The following is a 27,919-nucleotide window of genomic DNA, read 5'->3' as shown; positions in this document are numbered from 1 at the left end:
GCGGCGGCACCGGGAGCAGCCGTGACGGGGAGGCAGCCTCAGCACGGCCCCCTAGCCGCCCGGAGACAGACCCCGGGCCCGGCAAGGACCCCCGGGAGCCGCGACCCCCGGGCCCGGCAAGGACCCCCGGGAGCCGGGACCGCCGGGACCCCGCTCCCGCTCCCGCTCCCGCTCCCGCTGCCGCCGTTCCCGCGGCGGCGGCGCCCCCTGGCGGCCGCGAGGGGGTTTTGAAGCCTCGGAGGCCGCCGCGCCCCTGCCCCGCACGGCGGCGCCCCCTGGCGGACGCGACGCGGCACGGCGGCGCGCAGCGCCCCCTGTCGGTCTCAGGACGGCACCGCAGCCCCCGGCACCCCGGCAGCCCCCCCCCCCCTCCCCGGTACCGGCTCCCGTGCGATCTTTCCGCGCCCCGTTGGCCTGGCCAGGGCTGTGCCGGCGGGGGAACGGCCGGGCCCCCGCATGGGGGAGGCAGGCAAAATGGCGGGATGGGCTCGGGGGGGGGGGGGGGGGGGAGGAGGGAATTTGGGGAGCGCAGTGGCACGGCTGGGCCTGACCCCCAGCCCCCCGGTGGTGGTGGGGTGATGGCGAGAGGGGCCCGTAAGCACCGTGGCCACACGTGGACACCTTTCCGTCACCCCTTTATTGTAAGTTTTCGCCCTCGCCCATCGAGCCAGCCGGTGTCGCCGTCCGGGACCCGCCTGCAGGTACCTGGAGCTCCTGCGGAGAGACGGGAGGTCTTCGGCCTCAGCGGATGTCCCCAACGCGGGGTCCCCCGTCACCCCGGGCTCGGCTGCACCCCCCGGCCCCACGCACCTTCACGCGATGCCCGTCTCCAGCACATCTTCGCTTTTGGAAGGCAAATTCTTGTTTAACGTCTCCATTTCTTCTGCCTTTCTCTTCCTACGCTGCTTCCGACAGTGGCTTGATGGGGGGGGGGTGTGGTAAATAATTAAAACCCCCAAAAAAAAAGAAAGGCAAAAAGCAGAACGAGGCATCGCAGCGCTGCTGCTCCTCTTCCCTCTGCTTTCACCTCGCAGAAGCTCTGGATGGGATCGCAGGAGGTTTCCAGCCCCGAAGCGATGCCCCGTGCGCCTCCCAGCACCCTCAGCGGCCGGGTCCCACCTGAATTCCCCCAGCCCAAATTCAACCTGCCCCACGTCGGTGGAGGCGGGCAGGATTCGCTCCCAATCCGGGGCTGCCCCTTCCCTTCCCGCGCTTCGCCCCATGCCCTCCACGTACTGACTGCAGAGGCAGGTGCAGACAACGAGGATGATGAGGGTGACGATGGCGGCGATCAAGGAGATGATGACGATCTGGCTGTGGTCACCTCGCAGGTAGAAGATGTCCACCCTCTCGCAGCGAGCCCCCGTGTAGCCTTGCTCGCACCTGACCCGTGGCACAGGGGAGGCAGAGGGGGTCCAAAAAACCGCCGCGGTACCCGTGGCCCCCTCCTCCCGGTCACCCGGGGAGGCCGGGCACGGCATCCCCCCCGCCATGCCACCGTGTCCCCACCGGCGGTGGCTTACACGCAAGCCGGTGCCTTCTCGGCCACGAGGAAGCGGCATCTCCCTTTGACGCAGTAGTGCTTGTACTCCTCCGGGCACCTGGAGAAGTGACCGTGCTGCCTCAGCTGCGTCACGTTCCCTGGGGGTGACAAGGACAAAGAACCCCCCCCCCGGGGGGTTACAGTTCTGCCCAGAGGCAGGAGCATCCCGGAGCTGGTCCATCCCCGTGGCACGTCCGAGCGCAGCCAGAGCTGCCGGCGTGCGTGTCCTTGGCCGTGGCGTGCCGGCCCTGGCCGCTTCCCGACTCGGTGGATGTCATGTGGCTACGCCAGACAAAACACCCTGCCTGTCCTCCATGCCGGCCCTCTCCCCCACGCTCCCCAGCACCGTCAACTCCCCCGAGCATCCTCACTCCGGTGCCGCCACCTTACCCGTGCAGCTCTCGGCCACGCCGCAGGCGAGCCCCTCCGTGCCGTGACCTGCGGTGACGTTGACGTCGGCGCCCACGCAACTGAAAAACGCCAAGCCTGAAACGCGGTGGAGGTGGCTCAGATGGGGAGCCCGGCCAGAGCCCCGGCATCACCACCACCGCCCACCGCAGCCGCTCTCCTGGCCTTTGCCGCAGGGAGGGGACGGGCAAAGGGCTCCGCAGCTGTGCCCTGGCAGCATCAGCTTTTCCCCAGGGCAAAGAGAAGGGAAAGCCGGTTCCCGCCTGCCTCCTCCACCCACCGACGCCCCGGCACGGAGGTCCGGGAGCCAGCGAGGCGGGTTTCGGTGGGCACAGCCCTGCCTGCCGGCAGCCAGCCGCCCCTTTGCCCGGGGAGGATGCAGGGAGGGATCCCCAGGAGGTCCGGCTCGCTGCACCGCGTTTTTGAAGAGCCTGGGTTTCAGGGCTGCTGAAGGCCTCACCGGCAGTCGGAGTGAGGGGACGGCAGCCCTGCGATTCAGCACCCGCCAAAGTCCAGTTGCTCCCAGTGTGCAAGTGCTAAATCCCCGTTGCAACACCACTCGCTGCTGCACCGGGGCATGGCGATACCCGGCACGAACCGAGCCGGGAAAGGGGCGACCGTGCTCGTCGTGGCCACGGGACGAAGCTGAGGGCCAGCTCAGCCCCGGCACGTCACGGCGGCAGTAACCGGATCGCTGGCATACCAGCACTGACTCAGCACGGCCCTGCTCCCAGCCTGGCCCTCCCCAGGGATTCACCCCGCTGCGGCGGCACCCGGGGGAGCGGGGACAGGTCCTGCCTGATGAGGCAGGGTGCTGGGTGGCTCCCACGGGGGTGGCACGCCGAGGCAGGGGGTGTTCCCACCCTGAGTGGGTGCACTTTGCAGCTCGGCCACGTCGAGGCCTCCCGGAGAGGGGGGAGTTTGGGTAGCCGAGCCCGGGCAGCCTCGCTCCCCAGTACCCATTTTCCCATCCGGCCCTTCGGCACCCTGGCAGCAGCAAGGGTGGGGGCCTGCGCGGCCAAGCTCTGGCGTCCCCCCCCCGTCCCACGGCAGAGACGTTCCCAGCACGCGCGTCCCTCCTGGCTATATATAGCCACCACCGTGCTAACAACATGCTTTGGGTAACAGAGCTGCAACGAGGCCGGGGCTGAGCCTCCGCCAGGGCTTCCCCACCAGCGAGCATCCCCTCCCCGGCCGAAAGAGCCTGACGGGGGGGACACCGATCCCTCCGCCCGCTCCGGCCCAGGCAGCGGGGTGGGAGCTGCCTGGCAGGAGCCAGGGGATGAGCCACGGGGCCCGGAACCAGCTGCGGGAGGCGTGGGCACGCAGCGGTGCAGGGCGGGAGGCTGACTTCACCCTGGATGACCGAGTTCGCAGCTCGGCATGGAAAGATCCCCACCAAGACGAGATCCCCACCCTGATTGCAACCAGATGCAGATGCTTTGGCATCCTCCGGGCTGGCAACCCCTTGGCGAGGACCACCCCGGTGGCACCGCCAGCTCGGGGCGGGGGGGTGGCTCCCCGACACCCGGATCTCAGCACCCAGGAGCTGCGGGTGCAAAGCAGCCTCATCTCTTTGATGCACGGAGGGCCTGGCCCTGCTATCTAAGGCTGCATCCTTTCCCAAGCAGCCGGAGATAACCCAGGAAAGCATCCCAAACACCGCATTATTTTGCCATAACACCCCCCCATGTTCCCCCGGGAAAGCCCGAATTGCAGGAGAGCAACCACCCGGGGCATTGCCTGGCCTGATGGGCACCCCAGCCCCAAAACAGGTTAGCCACCCTTGATTTCCTCCCGCCAGCACAGGTTTGGCAGGTTTTGCCAAGCACTGTCACCAGCCCTGCCAAAGGGCCAAACCCAACGTGCTCCCGGCGGAGGAGAAGGCTGCCCCGAAAACCCAGGGCTGGCACTCTCTGCTGGGGGGGGGGGGTATCGCCAAGCCCAGCTGATGTTCAGCCCTACCTGAGGTTATCTCCTGCCAGCCCTGAGCAGGCAGCTGCCTGCTTTGCCTGCTTCCCACGCGCTTAGGAATAACACGGGGACGCTCGCACACTTGCTGAATAGGTACCGGCTCCCCCCCGGCCCCGCATCCCCCATCCCCGGCGCTGCCAAGGATGGTGAAACACAGGTACGAGGGCATCCGTGAGCAGTGTCCCATCAACAGGGGGTAAAAGCATCCCAGCCCCACTCCAGGGTGCAGCCAGGACACGCCGGCCCCACAGGATTCAGGGGTTCGGAGCCAAGCCAGCATGGGCATGGGGGGGGGGCACTGGGATGGTGGGGAGCACCAGGATGGGAACTGGGGACGCATGGGGGAGCATTGGGATGGGTGCGGGGAAGCGTGGGGGAGCACAGGGAGAGGACTGGGTGCACACCGGGCTGGGCATGGGGGAAGGACTGGGATGGGACTGTCCGGAGGACACAGGGAGTCACTGGGGTGGGACTGGGAAACAGCGGGGTGGGCACGGCGAGCACTGGGATGGGACAGGGGCAGCATCGGGATGGGGTGGGACGGGGGGGATAGAGGGGATCAGCGGGATGGGACCGGGGGAGCAGCGGGGTGGGATGGGGCGGCACCGGGACGGCACCGGGAGGCAGGTGGAGGATCACCCGCGCGGGACCGGGAAGCAGCGGGATGGGATGGGGCAGCACCGGGACCAGCCCGGTCCGGGACAGCGACAGGACGGGGCCGGGCCGGGGGGTGGCACCGGGCAGGGGCGGGGGGCAGCGGGCCGGGACAGGGGGGAGCACCCGGCCGGCCCCGGGGTGCATCCAGCCGGGCAGGGGCAGCCCGGGACCGCGGCGGGGCAGGGGGATCCCCGTGCCGAGCCGCGCCGCCGCGGGTGCCCCGCGCTTACCGGAGGCGAGGGCCAGGCAGAGCAGCAGGGTACCGGGGCCGCCGCCCGGGGCCGGGGCCGGGGCCGCCGCCGCCGCCTCCATGCGCGCCGCCACCGCCGCCTCCGCCTGCCCGGTGCCCGGCGGCTGCGGCGGGGCGGGCCGCGGCGGGACGGGGGCGGCCGCTGCCAGCACCGCCGCCCTCCTCGCCCTCCTCCTCCTCCTCCTCCTCCAGCTGCCCGGCTCCTACCCCGCCGGAGGCGTCCCTCGGCGGTCCGGGGGTGCCCCCCTGACCCGGCCCCCCCCCCCCCCCACGCGTGTCCCACCCACGCCTGGCCCCGCCTGCCCCGGAGCAGCGAGCGCAGGAGGCGTCGAGCAGATGCCTCGCCCCAGCATCCCTGGGGAGTCGGGGAGCGAGAGGGGACCCCCCATCCCATCCCTCCCCACCCCACTTTCCGAGTGGGGCTCCGGGCGTTCCCCTCCCCAAAGGGACGTGGGGCGTCCGGCCGGAGCCCAGCCTCACCTCCTCAAAGCTATTTATCCCTGGCCGGCGTGTTATGAAAAAGGAGATTTATTCATAGCGAGCTGCTAATAAAACACCCTCCCAAAGCCCTTGGCAGGGAATGACGGCAGCTACAAATTATTTTGCGAGGGGCTGTGCCTTGGCGCAAGCCTTCTGCACGCTGGCCTTAGGGGGGGGTTATGCCTTGGGGTGGCTGGGAGCATGTTTCTGGTCCCCCGAGCGATGTCCCGAGGAGGAGGAGAGCCCCACAGGGGTGAAGGTGTCCCCCAGGATGTCCCCTCCCGGCATCTGGGGATGCGCAGCAGGGATGCGGTGCCACGAGCTGATGCTGTCCTGGCCCCAAGGAAAGCAAAAGAGCTTCGCCCGGCAAAAAGGAGCGCAGGCAGGGAGGGGTGGCGGGGCTGCTGCCTGCTTGGTGTCATTACAGGCATGAAATAAGGGGGGGGGGGGGGCGGGAAATGAAAGACTGGAAAGAACGGGTGACCTCAAACCGCAAGCTGGCAGCTATTAATGCAAGCGCTGGCAGCCACCCAGCCATGCCATTTGGCCACCGGCCAGGGGGTGAGCGAGCTCTCGTGGCCCTGGCCAGCCAAAAAACCCAGCCGCAAGCTCTGGCACGCTGGTACTGCTGGCCCCTCGGCTCGCAGCCACCCCAGGTCCCGGCTGGCAGCGGGGGGAGAGCCCAGCCCTGGCCCCCAAAAGCAGGGAGGGTGTGCTAAACCACCGGAGAAACGTTGCAAAGCTCTGGTGGGGACAGCGGGGACTTGGGCAAGACCGGGGAAACCGGCAGCTGGCACCTGGATGTGGCACGGGGCCACCCAAGAGGAGCCGGCTTCATCCCGGTGGGGAGGGCAAAGTCAGAGGAGCAGGCAGCAAAAATCCTTGTGCCCACCAAAAGAAAACGGTCTACCTTCAGCATCCTTCCTATCTGGATAAAACTGGGGAGAAAAAGCATTTTGAAGAGATTTTAAAAGAGCTGGAGCCCCAAGGCAGATGTCATCAGAGGCAACGGTTTCTGTTCTCCCGTAGGAACAGGGAAAGGCTGGCAGAAGGTATCTCCAAAAAGGGACCTCTCACTGGCCATATGTCCTCTGCTCTCACAGTCGCTGTGACTATCACACCTTCCCTGGGGGAGGCCCAGGGACCTGTGCGGCCAGGCAGAGCTGGCCATGCCACGGTGACCAGGTGTGGCCCTGCCAATGAGAACAGGCAGAGGTGGCCATGCTGATGAGACCAGGGGTGGCCATGCTGATGAGACCAGGCAGAGGTGACCCTGCTGAGGTGACCATGTCAATGAGTCCAGGCAGAGGTGGCTAAGCAGAGGTGGCCATGCTGATGAGACCAGGCAGAGGTGACCCTGCTGAGGTGACCATGTCAATGAGACCAGGCAGAGGTGGCCATGCTGGTGAGACCAGGCAGAGGTGACCATGTCAATGAGACCAGGCAGAGGTGGCTAAGCAGAGGTGGCCATGCTGATGAGACCAGGCAGAAGTGGTCCTGCTGAGGTGGCCATGCTGATGAGACCAGGCAGATGTGGCTAAGCAGAGATGACCATGCCGATGAGACCAGGCAGAGGCGGCCAGGCAGAGGTCACCACGTCAATAAGACCAGACAGATGTGGCCAGGCAGAGGTGGCCATGCTGATGAGACCAGACAGGGGCGATCAGGCAGATGTGACCATGCAGAGGTCACCAGGCAGGTGTGGCCCTACTCAGGTGGCCACGCAGAGGTGACCATGCCAATGAGACCAGGCAGAGGTGGCCGGGCAGAGGTGGCCACGCTGATGAGACCAGGCAGGTGGCAGCTGGAGCCCGAGGACGGCGCCTGGCAGGGGCGTTCAAGGCCTCCCACGGCCCAGCCCTTGGCACCCTGGCACCCAGCTCAGGCACAGGGTTTGCACCCAACGCCACGGTGGGGAGCGGGGACTGTGCCCAGCCCTGCCCTCTCCTCAGAAACCTCCTCCTGCCCGTGGAAACACGCAGCACCTTCTGCAAAAGAAAGTCAAAAAAAGGATGGGAGGCCAGCGGCAGGGAAATTATCACGCGGTTCCCACAGCATCAAGTTCCTGCAGTGATAACAGCGTTATTTTTCTTCCTCCCGCGCGGAGGAAAGGTTTCAAGGAGAGCTGAGATGCCAATGCCGCCCGATGTACGGCAAGGCAGCCGGTGTCCCGGCTGCTCTAGAAACGCCAGCTGACTTGGATTTTGTGTCCTGCTGTTTTAGGCCTGGAGCCAGGGTCCGTCCCGAGAAAACACCACACAATGCAATAGAATAGATAGCTGCGTAACCCCAGTTAAAGATAGCTCGGCCACGGCCCGGGTTCAACGACATCGTTTTCCGTAGCGAGCACGCGAAAGCCCGGAGAAGATGAGTTCAGCCTAAAAAACATTTCACCCGCAGCAAAGCGCTTTCCAGAAGGAAAGAAGTAAAAAAACGGCACTCGTACCTCCCGCTGTGCCGCAGGTGTCTCCTGGCTGGGTCCTTTGGGTGCTAGGAGCTGCGTTTTTGGGAGCTGTTCTCACCATGCAAAGGCAGGGCCCTGGCTGCCTGGCTCTGGCCGGGCTCCCCTTGATGCACTTACTGGGGTGTCCCCCCCCCCCATGGGTCCCGGACCCCTCGGATGTGGCAGGCGATGCTCAGCAGTGAGGGCAGGCAGGGGCAACCCCATCCAGCCGTGGCAGGAGAGGGCCTCTGCCCCACGTACCCCGAGGGAAAAGGGGTGTCCCGGCAAGGCGCACGCAGCATTTACGGCTTTAATATTCCGGCAGGAGCCAGGGTGGCCCTGAGGAAGGAGAGGGGCGAGGGGCAGTGCCGCAGGGCACCCCCAGCACCCGCCCCATGCCACCGGCTGGGACAAGAGCACCCCACGCCCGGTGCGCGGTGCCCGATGACGACGTGCCACCCACGCTCGGGCCTGGGTCCTGGCACGGTGCTCAGCACCCAGTACCAGCGCTGGGTGCCCAGTACCAGCGCTGGGTGCCCAGTGCCTCACCCCAGGGCAGGGTGCCTGCTGCCACCACCCCATCCCAGTGCCCGCGCCCAGTATGGACCCACCCAGTGCCCGGGACCCTACTGGTACCCACTGCTGGGTCCCTGATACCCACTGCTCATACCCAGGGCCCCGTCGCGGTCCCCGGTACCGGCAGGTGCCGCTGTGCGCCCGGCGCTGGAGGGGGGGGGGGGGGGGCGGCGGCGGGGGCCGGCCCGGGGCGGCGGCGGGCGGGCAGCGGGGCCGGGCGGTCCGTCCCTCCCGCCGCGGCTGCCAGGGCCGCCGGCACCATGGGCTGCTGCTGCCTCCTCCTCGCCCTCCTCCTCCTCCCGGCAGGTAAGCCCTCGCCGCCGCACCGGGGGGGGGTACCGGGGGGGGTGGTACCGGGGATCCCCGCTACCGGGCTGGGAGCGATGCGATGAGGACGGGGGGAAGGCGGCCCCCCCTCGCCGGGGACAGCCCCTCTCGCTGCCGGCAGGATGCCCGGGGAAGGGCTCCGCAGAGCAAACCCCCCCCGCCCCCCCCAACACCCGTGGGGCCGGGGGAGAGGCGTTTCGCCCCTCTTTCTGTCGCCCCCTGCCCCGCAGACGGGCCCCCAGCTGGCCTGAAGCTGGGGTGCCAAGACAACTTTAGGGGACCACCAGCATCTCCTCGCAGGCAGCCCCCCTGCCCGGGCCGGAGCTCACCCCCCAGCCGCGCACCCCCTTTCCCAGCACGGTCGCTGCTTTGAAGGAGCTTTTATCGCTCACCCCGGCCTTGAGCGGAGGCTCCCGCACCCCCAGCACCTGCCCCTTTCCCCGACCAGCTAAAAGGCATCTCCCTCCCTCCTCCCCCCTCAACAACATCAACCTCCCCGTTTCATAGAAACCCCCAATTTGACATCTTTCCCCCCGCTAAGACAGTCAGAGGAGACAGTTCAGTCCCCGGCCGGTGCGACAGCGAGCACTTTCAAATGACAGCACGCACAGGTTATCCCTCCATCCAGGCTGGGTTTTTAATAAACAAGACGAAGAGCTGCTTGCTGAGAAACATGAAAAACACTTGCATAACCCAGCGACGGGGACGCGCGCAAGGAGAAATACACCGGGCAAAGCTGTTATTATTAAATTGCTGTCGGCACGCAGCAGAGCAGCGCGAGGGGACGAGGCTGGGCGAGGTTTTGAGCTCCCTGCGAAAGCCTGCGGCCAGCAGCCATGTCCCCAAAACAGCAGCTGGGGAGGCCACGGCTGCAGGAGCAGCGAACCATCATCCTGGACCACATCGGCTTGTGGGAGACCTTCCCCTGCTACGTGACCCCAGTAGTGCAAGAGGGGGGAGAGCTGGCTACATCCTTCTCCTTGTAAAGGAGGAGTTTGCCAACAAGCTCTCCTTTCTGTACTTTCCACGCAAGCGCAATTGGGAGGGATGGGGATGAACCTACATTTTGCTCCACAGGGATGCCTCTCGCCTCCTTTGCGGGCTTCTGCCTGGCCCCGATTTGGCCACCACCTTGGCAAGCCACTCGAAAGCGGCCAGCCTCTGCTGGGAGTCAGCCCTCGGCCGCTTTGGGGTTGGGAGGCGGGTTTTTCCCAGCGCCCGGGCCAAACCCAAAGCTGTTCCCACGACCATCCCTCTCTGAAGCACCACCGCCGGCGAGGCTTGGCAGAAGAGCCAGGAAAGATTTCCCTGGAGTACGGTCCCATGGCTCTCGGGCTGCTCCCAAACACCCCCAAAGCCCCAAATCTTTTGGATGCTTTCTACAACTTCCCCCCCCCCCTAGATATAATACTTAAAAATATTTATTTATGACCCTTGAGAAAACAAAAAGCATGATTTAAATATGCTTCGAGCTCATTCTTCAGGACTTAGTGATAGAAAAGATGTCACTGGGCAGGAGTAAAAGAGGCTGGGCTTTGCCTGGCCACATAATGAAATAATAGCATCTCTCACAAGGAAGTTTTTATCCCATTATTACTTCTTACTCTGGATGTAAATTCCACCTGCTTTGCTTTCCTGACATGATGCTTGCCCCTATACAAACACTCCCTTGCTGCAGCCCCCAGCCCGCTTTCCCCTTTAGCAGTTGGCCCTGCTCCCCAGCTGGCAGCCGAGATGTTTTATGGCACCTGCAAGAGGCAGCTTTCAGCTTTAAAGGCTTTGGGTGCTTCTGCAAGGAGCCTCTGGGGAGGAAAAGCTGTTTTTTGGGGCTCTTGCATCCTGGCACCACAGGCTGCTGTGGGCTGCCATGGAAGAGACCAAGCTTTGAGCTCTCCTGGCCCTGCTCCCCCATTTATGAGCTGAAGGACAGGGGAGATGGGTAGTTCATTATCCCCTCTCCCAGCCCAAACCAGCAAGCAACAGCTTTCGGCCTCTAATACCAGAGGATGCTCAAAAATTCCTCTGCTGAACCCACTTGCTTCCCCTCCTGGGGAAGGCTGGGACAGGGCTGATGCACTTTGGAAGCTGCACCTAGAAGCAGTAATTAGCAGCTAGATAGGAAAATTATTCAGCTGGTGTGTTGTCGCTTGGGCAGAGCTGCTGTTTGCAACATGCCTGGCCAGCTCCAGAGCCATATCCAAAATCTTCCCCTGGGAAAATGTATTGTGAGGGGCCCCAGCCCAGCTGCACGGGCACGCAGGTCCATCTGCCCGCCTCCCAGCCCAAAAAGCTGACAAATGGTTTCTCCTCCCGTGGTGTAACATCCCAGGGAAATAAGTACAGCACAACACATATTTGCATGTTTCTAAAATACAACATGCAATATCCAAAGTATTGTTTCTTTAAATCAAGCAAAAAAAATAATTTTAGAAAGAGCTGGTGCTGTAAACTACGGCTTTTCATGATGGCAAAGCTCCCACGCTGCCCAGCCACCAGCTAAAGCCACCATGCAAGGTAGCAGCCTGCCAACAGACCCCAAGGAGGACACAGAGCCCTGCCAGCCAGGGGTTCTCCAGGAACCCAGAAGCTTTCCACCCCAGGTCCTCATCAGACACCTCTGGCCGCACGGGTCGATTGGTAGCCACAGGTTGCTTTGTCACTCCGAGAAGAAAAACCTCTCAAGACTCCTCTTCACCTTCTTTTCTGCTATCATTTCGTTGCAACTTCAGGACCAAGTGCTTCATGAGTTGGATAATTAAGCAACACTTAGAATGGGGGGGGGGGAACATCAGGGTTTTTTTGCGTGGAGGATGGTGTGGCCACCCCACTCTGCAGCTGCTGCGAAGGGTGGGTTTGTTGTGCAACCAACAGCCCTTGCTGCTGGGTTTGGGCATGAGGGCAGACCGTCGCCTGAAAAGGACTTGGACACCCACCCCGGGCAAGGAAGGAGCTGGTCATCGGGATCATGCAGGCAACCATCTTTATTTTCAAAGTTGGCGTTGTTGTTTTTAGCTGGGAGGAGCAGAGGCTGCAGGATGGTGAAGCTGTCCGCCTGGTTCCTCAAGAGCAATCTGCCTGCAACAGCTTTTCTCAGGGTCTGAAGAGTGTGCCAGAGCAAGCCAGGCCCCCATCTTAGCTCCTTCCTCCCATGCAATAGCCTGGAGAAGAGCAGCTCCTGCTCCCAAGCCAGGCCATAACCCACCAGCCAGGGAAGACCTCACTTGGAGCCCCTCCTTGCCAGCTGGCCCCAACTTTATGTGTCTGGCCACATGGATTTTGCTCTTGCCTTTTGCAGAGGGCAGGCCGTGCATCTACAAGAGGTGCTGGTACCTCCAGGGAGGTGGATACTGATGGGTTTGCTCGGCAGCAACCCCTGGGGAGCTGGATGCTCAAGGAGGGCTGCCAAGGGGCATCCCCAGGGTGCCCTGGCCAGCTCTATGTTTAGGACAGCCTCTCCACCAGGGCTGGGGCCTCTGTATGGCGAGGGACACATGGAGACAGCACATTGATTTCCTTCGCGTAGCTGTTTCTCTTAACTACAGAAAGCTTCAGGCTTCAAAGCAATTACACCTAAACCACTTAACAACCATGCAGCAGAAGAAAACTAATCACACAGGAAGGCAGCTCTGCTCGCCAGTAAATCAGAGCAACTGCAGATTTATCTTATCTGATGGCCTTGGCTGCTTTATGCAGTTATTGGGTAGCTTCGCCTTTTACCTGTTGATGTTTCTGGCCCCTGGTTTTCTCACTTGGTTTCTTCCTCCTCTCACAATCAGTTTTACACCATCACCGACACAACCTGGCATCGAGAAGAAAGGCGATACCGCAGGAGCTGAGCAGGCAGCGAGGAAGCAGCACATCACCCGGGGTTGCTCCCACCGCTGCTAGCGTTACAGGTCACCGGCACACACACACAATGCTGGAGCTTTGCTACAGACCTGGAGAGCCACCACGTTGGCCCCGGTTTGCTCATTGAAGCTCAACAGCAGCCAGAGAGGTCCCCAAGGGTTCACATTTCCCAGTACCAGCCCAGCTGTGTGCTCCCTCTGGGATGGCATAGAAAGCTCATTGGGTCCAAGATGGAGCTTAGACCTTGCAGAGCTGCTCCCAGACCACGCCATCATCCTTATTTCTTGGGGGTAACAAGGCAGGGCTCTGCAACAGTGCCCTGGAAAAGCAGAGACACAAGTTGAAAGGCCAAGACAACCACCACATCCTCCTTCTTCCTTCTGTCGTATCAGTACAGAGCTTAGTCAGAGCTTCGCTTGCTGCAGATGGGGCCCTCCAACCAGAAAGGAGAGAAATGAACCATCCCAGCCCCAAATTACATGGTGACAGAAGAGGTGAGGCAGCCTAGTACTGAACAGCTTGAAAAACAAGTTGAATGCAAAGCAAAAACCAGTTTTGTTTAGTTTTAACTACCACGAGGTGACCCTTTGCCATCCGCAGCTAGCTCCTACTAGTTTTATAGCTAAGAAGCAATAGCAGAATAAAAGCTACACCTGAGCAAGGGGGAAGGGACCAGCAGAAAACCAGCACAAGGTATGGGAATCCTCAGCCACAAAAGCCACAGCCAAGCTAACAAGATGATGAACAGGAAGTCCTCATCCTATATTTAAGCATAAATTATTTTACTGCCCTGTATCATTTAAGCTGGTAATAAACCCATGCACGCTGCAGGACCAGAAGAACGAGGGCTGCTCCATCATCGCTACGTGGTGAGAAGCAGCGTGATGCAGGACCTGCAGGAGGTCAAAGCAAACTGTGCACTGCCAAACACAGCACCCAGAGCCAGCCCCAGCAACTTACCTTGGCTTGTGGGGGCTGGCTGCTCCTCTGGAAAAGTTGCAAGAACAAGTAGCTCCCAAGCATCTCCTTTCCCTCACTAGGGCCATCCTTTACTATAAGTTACCTATAATGTGTTACCCATAATGTTGTCTTTATGCTCTTAGCAATGCTCTGCAGAAAAGACACAGCTCCAGCCACCAGCTTTTATGTTGGAGCCCCAAACTGTGCTAATAGCCCCTAATCACCCTGACGAACCTCACCTGGGACCCCCCACCCACGCACCCTCTGCCCATTGGGCTGGGACCTCCATTTAAGCTCGGGCTTGGGTCCCACCTTCTTTTCTCAGCTGTGTGGTGGCTAAATCCATCTACAGTCTTTGGTTGTTCTTAGACCTGTGTTGTGTGTAGCTTGTCTTGAACCTAGTTTTTTTTGTTTGTTGTTTTTTTTTTTTTTGTAATGTTGGTTTTAATAATTTGCTGTGTTGACCCCAAATTTAATGTATTCTCTTGCCTTGAGCAGAGGATGGGGCTGTATCAGCACCTTTCTTTGCCTGCCCTAGATAGGTCTTGTGGGTGTGTAGTGAGGTTACTAGGGACTTTTGCTTTAAAAAAAAATAGTGTGGTGCTTAAGTATAGTCTTACTCGTATGCTTTTATTAGTGCCTGCCCCACAGGCAGCTGCTGAGCTGGCACGGAAAGGGGGACCCAGTCTTGCTGCACGGGCACGGTACGCTGTGGGTGCCCCACAGACCTCCTTGCTGCAGTGACTGCTTCTTCTCTCGCTATATTTATCGTTCAGGAAGGGTGGTTAGGTTCCTTGTGTACGTGCAGTCGAGACAAGCTGCTGGGAGGGAGGAAAAATAATTAATGTTATAGAAACGGTTGTTATTCTTGGGGCCTTGGCTGCTAGAGGAGCATCACCTACTGCAGCTGGGGTACGGCTGCCGGAGTTAATTTGGGCTGAGAGCGGGCGTGTGGTGAGTGGGTTAGCTCCTGTGGACTTTCTGGTAGTTACATCAGATGTGAGGAGTCACGAAGAGAAGCTTGTTAAGAGCTCCATCTCCGCCTTATCAGTGGGTGCTTGTTTGCTGTGGCATGGCTGCTCCATCTGATGTCATTCACTTGGGCTGGAGATGTTCTTTTGTTTTGTGGGTTGGTTTTTTTTTTTTTTTTTTAATGCTGCGTTTCAGCTGACAGCACAATTTAAAAGCTTGCTGCAATTGCTTCGGGAGCGCCTGAGAAATGCCTTGCTGGAGAGGCTGCTAGCCCAGGCCGGGCAGCTGTTTGCCAAGCAGAGCACAGGGAACGTTCAGCTTCTGCAAGGGTGAGACCTCCGCTTTTGTGTGGCTTGCAGAAGCCAGGAGAACAGCATGCGAATAGGGAGAGAGAATCCATTTGGTGGATGGCTCATTCCTTGGGTTGGCAGGCGATTAGGATTAATATTCCCTAAAAGCAAGATATTTGAATTGTAGGGGTCTGCGTTTTTCTTTTCTTGGCTGTTTCTGATACTCCCAGAGAAGACAATCTGGGAAAAGGACCTGTCACACCACATGTGGGGCTGGGAAGTGTGACACCGCTGTCTTCCTCGGCAGTCACCTTGTCCCGGTAGTCCCCTGCCTCTGCTCTGGGTGGGATTTCGGTGGGGTGGTCAACTGCCTTAAGTGAATTAGATGGGCCGGTTCCTCAGGGCTGAACTCCGCTCGGCATCCGTCGATAGCTTAACATCCTTCAGTCCCTCTGACAAACCCTGTTGGAGGTTTGGGTTTTTTTAGCCTTTGAAGTCATGTGGTCCTAAAAGAAGTTTTCTAGTGGTTTTTTTTTTTTTGTCCCTTATTCCAGTGCACTGCTCTGGTTCCTGCTCACAGCCGCAGCTCCTACAGACCAGGTGTTGGAGAAACAAGGAAACCTCCACCTTGGCTTTTCTTTCCCTTTTCAGATGTGTTTGTAGAGGACTGGGCTTGCAGACAAGCTGGGTGCTCTTCTGGCCACCCAGCTCCCCGGGGACAGGCAGCACCCGCGTGCAAGGCAGGCTGTCCATCAGCTGGGCGCAGCGGCACGAGGACACGTGGGGCTATCGGCCAAGGGGGTCCTCGGCCAGGTCCTGGTAGTCCCCTCATCCTAACCCAGTTCAGAAGCAGCCTGCGTTGCCTCTGGGATCCTGGCTGGGCTTTTCTTGTGGTGCAAAGGGGCACAGCCTGCGTGGGGAGGGGTGATGTGCTGCGGGTGAGAGCTAGACCCCAGGGCAGTCCCTGGAACCCCATGGAGGTGACGGCTTGGGGGAACAAGAAGACAGCAGAGGGTTTGCTAGCAGAGATTAATGCAGCGCTATTGATCTGGAAACCAAAGCTTGGCTGGCAATGGCCGTGCAGGAGCAGAGGGAGATGGGGAGAACCGGGGCTGAGCTGAGGGGCGTGCTGCCTTCGGCTGCGTTTGCTCTCTTGGGAAATGTCCCTGTGACTCGTGACCTGCTTGGCTGGGAGTGCCCAGCCAGCAGCCAAGGATTGTTCCTGCAGCCAGTTTTGGCTCACCCTCTGAATTTAAACCCCTTAGATACTATCAGAGATTTCCTGACTCATCCCGGCTAGCAGCATTGCCAGCTTTTTGAGGTCCCTATTGGTTTGCCCCCAAAGTTCAAGCAGCCCCTGAGAGCTCTGCTGACCCAAAGCAGATGCAAGCAAGGTGGGACACCAGGGTGGCTTTGCGGAGAGGTGGTAAGCTGCCTGTGTCCAAGAGAGACTGGAAATACCTACGTTTACAGAGAGGTAATAAACTTTCGAGGTGCTACCAGCCCTGGGAGGGTCCGGCTGTGCTTGATGTAGCAGCAGCACGTCGGCACGTGGGCGGCAGAGGCTGTCTGCTACCTGTTGGAGAAGTCACGCGTCGGAAATGCCAAGGTGCGATGGAGAAGGGATTAATTCATACAGATGGATGTTGAACCCTGATCTGAAAAACACCGCGGGTGAAGGCATGCTCGGTCTGGGTTTGTCGGGGCTTCTGGCACCCTCCGCTACCACGCGGCAGCCGATGTCCGCCCTGGCTCAGCCATCTCCAGGGCAGACCTCCTAAAAGAGTTGAGTGCTCTGCCCGGGGCGTGTGTGAGCTGCAAGCTGCTCCGGCGACGCCGTGTCGGGTCAGCTGGGCGCCTTCGGGCAGCGTTGCAGAGGTTGAGGGCTTTCCCGTCGCGATAGGGCTTGCAGTGCCGCTGCCTTGCGTGGCCGCTGGTGAGGCGGGCTGCCTTGGTGTTGGGGTAGCTCGCGTGCGGGGTGAAATAATCCGGTTATCGGAGGTCAGAAGCGCGGGCGCAGGGAGGCTGGTGGAGCTGGGGCAAGGCACGCTGGGCCAGAGGACTGGAGTTCTTCACTCGTGCCTCTATAGCAACTTGTATGGCTGATATGCCTTTCCACCCGTGCGTCTCCGAAGCAGACCTTCTCCTCCCTGGCAGAGACCATGCCTCCTCTTGCGTAAGGCCCAGGATGGCTGCACGGTGTTAAATCCTTGAGAAAGACCCTGTTGCTCAATGCTCCTCATGAAGTCAGCCAGGGATTTCATGTCCTACCCTCGGCCATGAAAACCAGCGGGCTGCGCTCTCCTGGGGTAGCGGCTGACGGCACCTTCAGCTCTTGCGACGTGGGAGGTCGTGGACCTGCTAGAAAGGGCACTTGTACCTTCTTTCCCTCAAAAAAGGAGATGCGGTGTCGGTATCCTCCCTTCTTTGTCCTCTGCCACCTGCCCCCCAAGCGGGTGTGTTGGGAAGGCCATCTGGGGATGCTTCAACCCGGTCAAGAAAAGCCAAGGGGTGGGGGTACCAGCGTGAAAGCAAAAAGGACGCAAATGAACCACTTGAACCTCAACAGCAACGTGTTGAAGAGGCAGGCTCTTGCAGCGTGTTTCTGGCCACTGGAAGCGATGTACCCACTGGTTTTGGTCCCTGACAGATGTTGCTGCAGGTGCTTCGCAGGTCCCACCACGCCGGCATGGGACCTGCTGGTGCTGTGGGGGACCTGGCACTTGCTGCCTGTAGCACATGAGCGTGGAGAGCTGCGCGAAGGGATGGAGCGGCACAGGGAATAGTTGGTTTTACGGTGTTGCGGTGCCGGAATTGAGCAAGGAAGAATGCTCATCGCACTGGGCTGCTGTTGGCGGCAGCAGCTTTGCAGGAGCCTGGTAAGCTTTGGGAAGCTGGGAAGGAGGAGGTGGGATGTCTGGGTGCTTCCCTGCTGCTGTGGTTGGGCTGGGTGTGGAAACCACAGGTGCTGAGCGAGGTGGCTTATGTGGTAACCAGACTCTAGCTGGGCATCCGTCTCCTCTCCCTTATACGGGGGTCTATCAGCCTCGCACCTCAGCGGACCGAGCGCCTGAGGAAGGTGAAAGCTCAGAAGCATCTCCAAGCGCCCGTCCCCGAGAGAAGAGCACCCGTGGCCTCAGTCCCACCTCCTAGATCCCCCTGCTTGGGAAATGGGGTCCGTCACGGGGATATCTACAGTGCCAGGAAAAAAAAAATTCTGGGTCAAGCGTGCCAGGGACTTGTGCTCCTAAATGCCTTGGGCTCTAGTAGAAGCCGTGCCCTAGAGCTGGCTGGAAATCCTTGGCCAAGCATATGTTTGTGGTTTCTAGAGGGAAAACGCCTTCGTGAAAGGTGTGCTACGTACCCGGCGCTCGCTGCTGTGAGCTGGAGGTCCCTTCTGCTGTCCTCCTCCACCGCAGGTGTGCGGGTTGAGTGAAGCTGTATTAGATACCCGCAGCCTTCTGCATGCACCGATGGCTGAAAACACCCAAAACCGTGGTTTAGTGAGTCCCTGCTCACCGACGCTGCATCCCGCCATTTCTACGCACGGGGACTAAGTGTTTCCATCTCTCCTTCAGCACGAGGTGCTGTCTGTGCACCAGGAGCCTGGTGGCTCTCCCGGGTGCTTGGCAATGAGGGGCTTTGCTGGTGGAACGCCATATCGCGCAGCCCCTGCTCCCAAATTTGGGTCCTTCCCGCACGGCTGTTTCTTGGCGCAGCTTTATGTGCGATAAGAGTCGCGTGGTGGGCCAGCAACAGCTCCGGTAGACCTAAACCACATCTCTGCTGCAGGCTGGGTCCTGTCTTGCCACCTTGGGTCATCACTTGCACGGGTGGCATTTCAGTGTCACTTGGGGGGATGGCAAATTTGGCTGTGGTGGTTGACAACATCTCCTTGGGGGGTGGCTTGGTGATGGGGAGGAGAGCCTCGTGTGCCCGCGAGCGATGCCCAGCCACGTATGATCTGCAAGCTCCTGCTCGCAATGAGCTACCGGGATAGTCGTCTGTGCTCTCGCTGCTGTTATCACTTAGATAAGCACCGGGCTGCTGTCTCTGGAGCTGAGGTGGGAGTTTGGCTTCAGGGTTCCCACAAAATCAACATTTTGCTGAGGTTTTTTTTTTTTTTTTGTCTTCCGCACTCATATAATAGCTGGTTCATTGCAGCTTGTTTGCACCGGAGCAAGTTCTTGCTCTTCCCGGTGCTGGGCTAGGGACGGTCTGGGGGTGTAAATAAATGAATGCATGGGAATAAAAATCCCTCCCGATGTCACGTAGGGTTGGCACGCTCTTCCCTTGGCCCAGCCGTGCCGAGGGAGCTAGCTGCTAGCGCTGGCCCAGGGCTGAGTTTAGCCCTGGAGAGCAGAAAGGGGGGGAGGGAAAAAAAAAAAGGCAAGCCCCAGCAGTCTGCTGGTGGGGATAGAGGAAAAAATGACTCATCTTCATGCTAAGAAATGGAGAGAGATGAATGCACAAGGAAGTGGGGGGAGAGGAGAAAGAGGCGTCTTGTGTTATCATTGCCAGCTGCACGGTGGCTGCTGCTGAGGAGGAGCTCGCTCCCCTGCTGCTTTGCTGGCTGCTGGGAGGAGATGCCGGGAAGATGGAGGGGGCGTTTGGGGATGGGGGGGATCCCAGCCTCGGGGGGGAAAACGGTGCTGACCTATGCTGGGGCAACCGGTCTATAGGTTGCCCTCGACCTATAGACCTAGGGTCTCAGCTCTAGCTACGCAGGGATATTGCCCATCTCTTTGTTTTAGATGGCGCTCGGCGCTTCCGCAACAATAAACTTCGTTCCCAAACCCTTTAGCGTTCACCCAAACCCCAGGCTGCCCCAAGGATTTCCCCGTTTATTAATACTTCTTTGTCTCACTCCTAGGACTGGGCGATGACTCCAGAGCATCGCCCCTCACCCCCACCAGCCCTCCCCTCCCCTCAGAGGGGGTCCCAGCGGGGCCGGGCTCCAGGGATGCAGTTGTCCCCACGCCAGCTCCTGGCCAGCCCTTGCTGCCTATGTCCACGGGACCTGCTGGAGACAGGGCGTCCTCCAGGCCGGCGGAGGCGGGTGGCCACAATGCCACCCCCGCGGTGGCCCTGTCCCGTGCTCCTGCCTCTGTCTCCGTGAGCTCCGTCACCACAACAGAAAGCCCATCTGTAGCCTCCAACCGCAGCTCAGTGCCACCACCCTTGGAGACAACCCCAAGTCTTCGGACAGCAAATACTGCCAGCTTGGCAAGAAGCACCATGGATTTGGGGGCAGCTCCCAGCCACGCGGGTATACCTGCATCCTCCTCCTCCTCCTCCTCCTCCCTCCCCGCTAGCAACCTGTACTCATCCCCGGGGACGGTCTTGTCCACAATGCCTGTCCTCGTGAGCCCCAGCACCACCCAGCCACCGGCGCTGACCAAGGACATCCCTTCCCTGGGGACGGTGGCCATGGCATCAAGCCTGGCCGTGGAGCCAACGTCCCCCCCAGTGACTGTGACGAGCCCCACAGCAACCGAGGCCACGGCCACCGGCAAAACCACCCTCTCCACTGGAGTCACCGTGGAACAGGTCCCGCGTGGCTTGAGCGCAGGTGAGCACCGCTGCTCTCCATACGCGTATATAGGCATAACGTCAACCTCGGGGTGCTTAGATAAGAGGGGCAGACCCCCCCCCCCCCGAATTGGAAGGGAAGAGGTGGTCAGCTTTCTGAAAGCACCATTCAGCAAAAGCTGAGCTTTCCTGGAGGAGCCTCCATCATCTCCTCCACCGGTAGAGACAAGGAGTCGTAGATCTCAAACCTCGGTTGCCTGGAGGTGTGAATAAAATCCTTCGTTGCAAATTTGACTTGAAACACTTAAGGGTGAGAGGAAACAAGTGCCTGGAGGGTGGGTGCAGCCTGAGGTAGGAAGACGTAGGTTTATCTTCTCCCTCCTGGAGACCTCACTAAGCTGACGCTAGCTTTCACCGGTCCCCTTCTGCAAGCTCGGATAGCTTAAAAGTGCTTCATAAGGCCGGAAAAGGGAGGGATCTGGAGCAATTTTTAGCCTTGTCTCGGCACTAAATGCTGCCTGGTGCTGGGAGGAGCATCACGGAGCAAGTCCGTAGCCCTCAAGCAAAGCCCAGCTGTGTTTTATCCCAAATCCACCTGCCCTGCCTTTATGGGAAGGGGGTCATTGCAAAAATACAGGGGTGCCCAGCATCCTCCACGGGAGCTTTGGGAAGCTGTGAGGGAACGTCCCTCCCCACCGGAGACGGCTGGCACGGGTCTGTCGGGAGCAGCCGGGCTGTGGGGTGGGTGCGATGGGGCTGGGACTTGGGGGGCCTGAGCGCTGCCCTTTCTGACAGACCCTCCCTCCGCAGGGAGCATCGTGGCCATAACCGTGACGGTCATCGTGGTGGTGGTGCTGGTTTTCGGGGCGGCGGCGTACCTCAAGATCAGGTAAGGCTGTTTTCGGGGTGTCTGTCTGGCGGGGCGCTCGAGCCGTGGGACACACACACCCCCCCCCCCAAGCCTGCAGCCCCTCTCGCCATCGCAAGGGTGATGCTCGGGGTCAAAGCTCCGGGGAGATGCCGTCCCCAAGCATCGGGGTGACGTGCAGCCCGTAGTCCCAGCACGGCTGCATTTTTCTACCACGCCTATATTGAAAAGCAGAGTTTTTCTTCCTCATTTTACAACAGCCTCGCTCAAATGCCGGAGACGCTGTTCAGCATAGTCATAACCAGTAATTATCCCTAGGGCATGCTGCTGCCACGGGTCTTGCCATGACTTAGACAACGAACAGCAGCACGGCCCAGCGCTGAGCATCTGTAATGAGGCTCTGCCGACAACCGAGACGAGCAAAGGTCTTGTTTTAATTCCCGGGCATGTCCCAGTCTGGTTTCAACGGGGGCAAAATCCTGCCTGGGCTTATTTTCCGTCCTGGTGCTTCCTGCTAAAATATCCCAAAGCTTGACCTAGTGAAGACTTGCATGCATTTTTTTTTTTTCGCCCCATGGTAAAATAACTAATAAACCACCAAAGCAACTGGTAACGCCGGGCGGTTTGCTTTCCCCTGGCAGGCACTCCTCCTACGGCAGGCTTTTGGATGACCACGACTACGGCTCCTGGGGCAACTACAACAACCCTCTCTATGACGACTCCTAGCAGTGCCGAGGGAAAAAAAAAAAAAAAAAATCCTTAATTTATAAGCGCTTCTGCAGCAGAGCATCCGCTGTCGAGGAGACGCCTGGGTGCCAAGCCATCGCTGCGGGCAGGATTACGGCGGGTCCGGCAGATGACAGGCAACAGGAGGGCGGGCGTGCAGCGCCCACAATAAACCTGAATTTTGCCCTTTGCGTAGGAAACTCTGGGTCCCGGGGCACGGCGGCCACTCGGTTTGTAGGCAAGGGAACCCAAATTCCCCAGGGGGAAGGGATGGGGGGAGGTTGAGGGGGAGGATGGAGGTTCAGCCAGTGCCGTGGCATCCTTTGAAACGCTGCTGCCCCAAGGCTCGGGGAGGGACACGGGGGCTGCTGAGCCGCAGCCAGCAGCGTGCAGGGGTCTCCTGGGCTTTCACGTGCCACTTCCTCTGAAATCACCTCCCAGCATCGCCCCGCTGTGAAATCCTTCGCCTCGCCTTGCCAGGGACCACGGGCAGATACAGGGCTGCTCCATCGCTGCTCCCTTTCTTTTCCTGCAGGTGCTTCTGCGCAGAAGCTCGTGATTTCATTTTTTTTTCCATTTAATTGTGGTGTCCCCCCCCCAAAAAACCACCCCAGGAGCCTGTGGGAAGGTGCATTGACCGCCCACGCTCCTGGGCCGAGCAGTGCCCCGTTTCACACACGTGGGTGCTTGCTCCGCCGTTTTATTTTTAATCTTTGAAAAACTTGGCCGCTGAAATACAGCAAAGCGGTTTTTTTAATGCCCAATTTATGCATTCAGCTACTAGCGCGCAAGCCGGGGGGTGGCTGACGGCAGGGCTGGTTTGGGGAGGGGATGCTCACCCCAGCCCACATCCCCTTACTCGGCCGCTTCTGCCTCCGGCTAAATCCCCCGGCGGTGAAAAGCAAAGCCCTCAGCCCACATGGCCTTGATAAATAAATTGGCACTAAATGATGCTGAAAAGGTCTGGGGAATCCCAGCAAGCCCCCCGAGCTGGTCCCCATCACCCTGGGGGTTGCAGATCGGCTGCTTCCTGCAGACCCTCGGCAAGAGGGTGGCACGACCGAGTTTCTGGGGGGGTTTTGGGGAAGGCAGCCGCACCCCCGTGCAGGTAGAGGTGTGCCAGTTTGCAGCGTTTTATGACCCTACTCTTCATTACCGACTGTTTTCTTGCACGGGGAGGGCATGAGGTTCACCAGGGTATTCTCCGAGATACCTCTGAAGCCCTGAAGCTGCAGGGCATTTGCCCGTGGAGGGAGGGCAACCAAGAAGCAACGGCCGTTCCCTATGGGATGGGAACAGAGGAGGCAGGAGAGGCTCGAGCTGCCATCTCACCCGAAACGCAGGCGTCGGTTTGCTTCGGGGTAATCGGCGTCAGCGGGGCAGGCTGGGAAACAGGCTCTGCCGTTGGGCCCGGCTGCTAAACGAAGCGTCCTGGGGAACATCAAAGCTCGGGGCATTTGCATGATTGCTTCCCGCAGCAGATGCATCATCTCTTGATTTTCATCAAACGAGAGTAATAAATGCGGCTGGCACCGTAACAGCCACCTGAAAAGGTCAGGAGAAATGAGGACGTCTCCTCCAGCTCCGCTTCCCAAAAGAAAATGCAATCGTTATGCCTTTTCCTTTCCCTTCCAAGCCTTTTTCAGCCTCTTTAGTGGCCCGTCCCTTCACCTCCCTTTTTGTAGTGGCGTTGGTTGGGTGGCTGAAGCCCGGCTCGACAGCGAGACTTCAGCGCGGGATTTGCTGGCACTAAGCCTACCCGCTACGCTGCGGATACCGAGCTGTTCCTCGCCCTCTTTTAGTTCAAACGGGGTGGAAACGGAGAATAAACCTGGGCAGCTGTTGGGGCTGGGAGCGTGTACGGGGTGGGATTTTTGGTAGGGGTGCTCTGTACCCCGCTCGCCCTCTTGCCTGGCCAGCGTCCTGCCAGCCGCTGGCTGTTCCCACCAGGCTCTGGCGAGACGGGATGGGTTTAGGGAGGCAGGGGACGAGGGGAACGCGATGCTGAGGCAGGAAGCACCGTTGGCAGCTCTGAGGATGCTCGGGATGAGCAAAACTCCCTTTTGGCTTTTTGGCAGCCAAGCAGCAGCGAATTAGGCCACCTCAGCTAAGATAAACCATGAACTAAGTAAAAAAAAAAAACAACAACCCCACCTTTCTGCTCTTGAAATAAATGGGACGGCGTGGTGCTGCACTCGCCCTCCCCAAAACCACGCGGAAAAGGCTCTCCCTTGCCCCTGCCAGCCAGAAGTTGCCCATCGGGGAGTCCGTCCGCTTTAAAACCCCACCTGAGCTACAGCTCAATATTGTCCAGCAACAGCAAAGAGCAGGCATTAAAAAAAAAAAAACAAAAAAAAACCCCCAAAACCAAACCATTAGAAAACCAAACTATTAAAAAAAAAAATCGCTCACTTTGCTCAAACGCTGCTGCTAAAATAAGTGAGGGAATAAAGGGAGAGGAAAAGCCTTCACCTTCACTTAAAAAAAAGATAATCCCCAGAGGAAGAAATTTCTTTTTCACAAAGGAGAAAAGAAATCAGGTGTCACCTTCTGCAGGACACTGTGAGCTTCTAGCAGGAAGGCTTGGCCATGAAATTAAACCAGACCTCATCAGCGCGGGCTCATTTCACATGCAAATTCACACTTCATCTCTGCATCAGCGGCAAAAGCCGGAGATGCCGTCTCATCCCCAGCGCTGCCGAGCTGCGGGTCCGCAAGGCTGGCACGTGGGGTCCGCTTTTCCGCTCAACCCTACGCTTGGATGCCTAAAATGAATTAATATCTCTTGCCTACAACGCAAGGAAGAGGCTGTACATATTTTTGGGGATATTCCGGGGTGAAAAGAGATTCCTCGCTTTCCGCAAGAGCCTGGGACCGCAAACCATCCCCCGTGTTTTTTTCTTTGCTCCCTGATGTGGTATAAGCAGCGAGGCAAAGCCTCTGCCCCACAGCACTCACCTAACAGGTAAGGTGAAAGAAGAAAGGATGGACATCCCGCCTCCCGACACAGCTCAAGCCTCCCAGCCCATCACCCGAGCCTCAGGCCTGGGGAAGGGTGCCTCTTCAGGGTGCCTCTCCTGCACTCTCCCCCACAGCCGGCCAGGAGCCTTTATCAAGATATTTACGCTGTGCCTGAGCTTCAGCCTTATTTTTGCGGGTGAAAAAGGGCTTTTTGCAAAACTCCTTGCATTTTTTAATGGCGGGTAGAGAGGAAGGCGTGAGGCCGTTACCCGCCGACTCCCAGCAGCAAATCATAAATAAATACGTCGCATTCATCCCCACAGTTTAGAAACAGAGCTGAATCCAGCAGGCTGGGATACGTGTTGCGGAACTGCTCCCGCAGCTCAGAGCATCCTTCTTAAAATGGAAGGGGCAAGCGAAGCGGAGCCAGGCTCCCAGCCTGGGGCCAAAAGCAGCTGGGGAAGGGCTTGCCAGGCCGGGTACCGCGGGATACAACCCATAAAGCTCCAAGGCATCGCGGGGTGAACCCCGGCATCGGATAAAAGCTACAGGGATGAAGGCGGGGACCGTGAGCGAGAGGCGGAGATGCCCTGACTCTGCCCGCACGAGGCTGGTGCAAGTGAGCCCTCTGCGCCGATGTTAAATACGTCACTTTGCAAAGAATAAAGAGCCGGGAGTTATTTCAGCTAACCCCACGTAAAGGGCAGAGCTCTCCCCAAGGCACGCCGGCCACCCCACTGAACTCGGCCAGCCCCCTCGCAGAGTGCCTGCCCCGAAACGTGCAGCCTAATTCAGCCGCTTGCTGGATTTAGGGACTCCAGCGGTACCAGGAGATTGGGTCTGCTGGAGGAAGGATGCTGTGACGGAGCTCTGACGGAGGGAGCCGGTGCTGAGACCGCACCAAGGGCTTTCCTTGGTGCCCACACCACAGCTAGACCAAACTTTATACTTCATTTATTCATTAGGCATCCACCCTGCGACATGGATAAAGGGTTTATGTCTACAGCACTGTATGCCAGCAAGGGCCAAGGCGCAAGACAGCCTAAAAAAAAAAAAAAAAAAAAAAAACAGATGCGCTTGCCAAGTGGAAAAAGCACTTTATTATGGGGGCTGATGCCCTCAAAGGCAGGATGCCTGTGTTCAAGGCGATGGCTGCATACACCCCTCGCATCCTCAGACCCTCCAGCTCACCCAGGGATTTCTGTCCTCCCACACTACTATGGCAGGGAAGAAGGGGGGGAAAAAAACCAGCCAGGACATGCCATAAAAACAAAGACTTTCTTTTATTCTTCTCTTTTTTAAAAAACAGAAAGAGATGAGGAAAACTCTCTGCCACAAGCTTGTTTTATTTACAAAAATAGCAAACGCCCATTCTTACCAGAGGCTTCCCACCTCCCCCCCTTTGGCTCAATTTCATCTCAGAGATATTTTATTTATATAGGAAAAAATAGTTCACAGAGCTCCATGCAGAACATCCTATTCCCCCGGCTTTTCAGGCAGCAGCACTGCGGATGATGGGATCCCTCTCCGGGTCTTCTGCCTTCCCTTCTCCTCAGCAGAGAGCCAGCAGCCTGCTCTCATCACCGTTTCCAGGCTCTGTCTGGCCTCACTAATTGTGCTTTTGTTTTGCTTATTTGTGAATCTGCTAAGATCTCATCAACGTGTTTCCAAGTGGCATCTTCTCAGGCTCTTGGTGGAATTAATGGAGTAAGTATTAATGACTTCTTAGCAGAGATAGCTCTTGGTTGCAGCCTCCAGGAGCAATAACGCTCGTTAGATGAAGTAATTACCCCCCAGGTGAGAGCAGGGCATGTTGAGCACACAGCAGCTCAGACCAGAGCTGAAGGCATCACCTCGTCCTTGCACTACACATTCCTACAGCTCCAGCCTCCAACAAGTGACTTCCCACCAAAAAACCACCGGAAAGTTTGCAATGCAAGGACCCAACATCGCTGCATGCCCGTCCAGCACACGCCGCGGGGTTGCTGTCGTCTGCAGATGCCGCTCCTATTCAAAGCTCCTTTCTCAAGTACCAGGCAGCTCAGGGAAACCCTTTCCTTCAGCTCTCGTGACTCACAACTAGTTCCAATAAAACCACTTGGCCTTCAGCCCACCCAACTCATCTTCCTGGATGCTATAGACTCGTGCATTTTTATTTTTAGCCCTTTTTTTTTTTTTACTACCCCTCTGGATTGGTTGAGCACAGGTGATGCTGCAGTTCCCAATGTTTAAACAGAAAAAAATTTATGTTCCAGCCCCAGAAAAAAAAAAAAAAATAGGTAAACATCTTGTCAGCAAAACACCTTCGCCCTCTCCCGCTATACCTTGTGCTAGAGGATTTGGAGCTCCAACCAGAGCACCAGCGAGAGCCTGGGAGAGGTTCCCATCCCATCAGGGCCACAGCAGCCAGCCTGGAGCTACCTCCCCCATGGACCTCCGAGGTGAAGGGAAAGTCCAAGCTGGACTAGCCAGGGCCCTCACCCCAGGAAAAGCTTGCAGCAAACCATTATTGTAAGCTTCTTGAGGTGGAGATGAAGCCAGCTGAGTGTTATCAGCCCAGAGCAGCCTCAGGTGCCCAACACAAGCTAAGACCCAGCTGGGGAGGTCTTCTGCTCTCCATTGCCCCAGCACACCCAGGGCAGGGTGAAGGTCTGAGCTTTGGCAAGCAAACAGCAGCTCTGCCTGGGTCAAGGGACGCAGCCAAGAGCCAGCAGCCTCTGGTGGGACTTCACCCTTGGGTGAGCAACCTCCCAAGGGCATGCTGGAGCCCACCCACCACCCTGCCACCTCCACCTCTTCCAAAAGCCACTGCAGCAGCTTCAAACAGCCAGGAGCTCCAGGTGTTTAATTTCTTACTCTGTTTTGCCAACAAAGCTACTTGCAAGCACAACCAGAAAACTAAGTGTTGAAGGCCCCTAACCGTTTCTCACAAGTCTTCAGATAATCCATTATTTTGCAATTATTTCACAGGTTTAGAAAGGGTTTTTTTTTTCCACAGAGCACCCAGACTTCTTCCACCCACCCTATCCCCTCTGCTCAGCCGGGCAGCAGCTGTATTCCAGGGACCTGGACTTGCAATGCCATCAGCCCTGAGGGACTCCTG

General features: G+C 58.8%; 2 protein-coding genes across 2 annotated transcripts; one reads left to right on the top strand and one right to left on the bottom strand.

Annotated features, from left to right (window-relative positions):
- Positions 1 to 621: 621 nt before the first annotated feature.
- On the bottom strand, positions 622 to 4,904 carry BTC (betacellulin). The gene is made up of 6 exons (XM_075499320.1): positions 4,813 to 4,904; positions 1,934 to 2,029; positions 1,524 to 1,641; positions 1,237 to 1,383; positions 811 to 918; positions 622 to 714 (listed from the first exon to the last, which is right to left on the bottom strand). The coding sequence occupies exons 1-5, from the start codon at positions 4,892 to 4,894 to the stop codon at positions 813 to 815; spliced, it is 549 nt and encodes a 182-aa protein (XP_075355435.1). The 5' UTR covers positions 4,895 to 4,904; the 3' UTR covers positions 622 to 714; positions 811 to 812.
- A 3,648-nt stretch (positions 4,905 to 8,552) lies between these two features.
- On the top strand, positions 8,553 to 22,055 carry PARM1 (prostate androgen-regulated mucin-like protein 1). Its single transcript, XM_075499319.1, has 4 exons — positions 8,553 to 8,637; positions 19,603 to 20,301; positions 21,072 to 21,150; positions 21,771 to 22,055. The coding sequence occupies exons 1-4, from the start codon at positions 8,592 to 8,594 to the stop codon at positions 21,853 to 21,855; spliced, it is 909 nt and encodes a 302-aa protein (XP_075355434.1). The 5' UTR covers positions 8,553 to 8,591; the 3' UTR covers positions 21,856 to 22,055.
- Positions 22,056 to 27,919: the final 5,864 nt, after the last annotated feature.

This window comes from Mycteria americana, chromosome 4 (assembly GCF_035582795.1).
Source record: "Mycteria americana isolate JAX WOST 10 ecotype Jacksonville Zoo and Gardens chromosome 4, USCA_MyAme_1.0, whole genome shotgun sequence".
Taxonomy (NCBI): domain Eukaryota; kingdom Metazoa; phylum Chordata; class Aves; order Ciconiiformes; family Ciconiidae; genus Mycteria; species Mycteria americana.
Note: the sequence above shows the minus strand (reverse complement) of the source record. Positions and strands in the feature narration are given on the sequence as shown.

Excerpts from the sequence above, each read along its gene's own strand:
- BTC (XM_075499320.1), bottom strand. The coding sequence starts at position 4,894 with ATGGAGGCGGCGGCGGCGGCCCCGGCCCCGGCCCCGGGCGGCGGCCCC. Across the intron at positions 1,642-1,933 it reads CGTGGCCGAGAGCTGCACGG|GGAACGTGACGCAGCTGAGG; the intron begins GTAAGGTGGCGG and ends TGTCACCCCCAG. Across the intron at positions 919-1,236 it reads TGCACCTGCCTCTGCAGTCA|CCACTGTCGGAAGCAGCGTA; the intron begins GTACGTGGAGGG and ends CCCCCCATCAAG.
- PARM1 (XM_075499319.1), top strand. The coding sequence starts at position 8,592 with ATGGGCTGCTGCTGCCTCCTCCTCGCCCTCCTCCTCCTCCCGGCAG. Across the intron at positions 20,302-21,071 it reads CCCGCGTGGCTTGAGCGCAG|GGAGCATCGTGGCCATAACC; the intron begins GTGAGCACCGCT and ends CTCCCTCCGCAG. Across the intron at positions 21,151-21,770 it reads GCGGCGTACCTCAAGATCAG|GCACTCCTCCTACGGCAGGC; the intron begins GTAAGGCTGTTT and ends TTCCCCTGGCAG.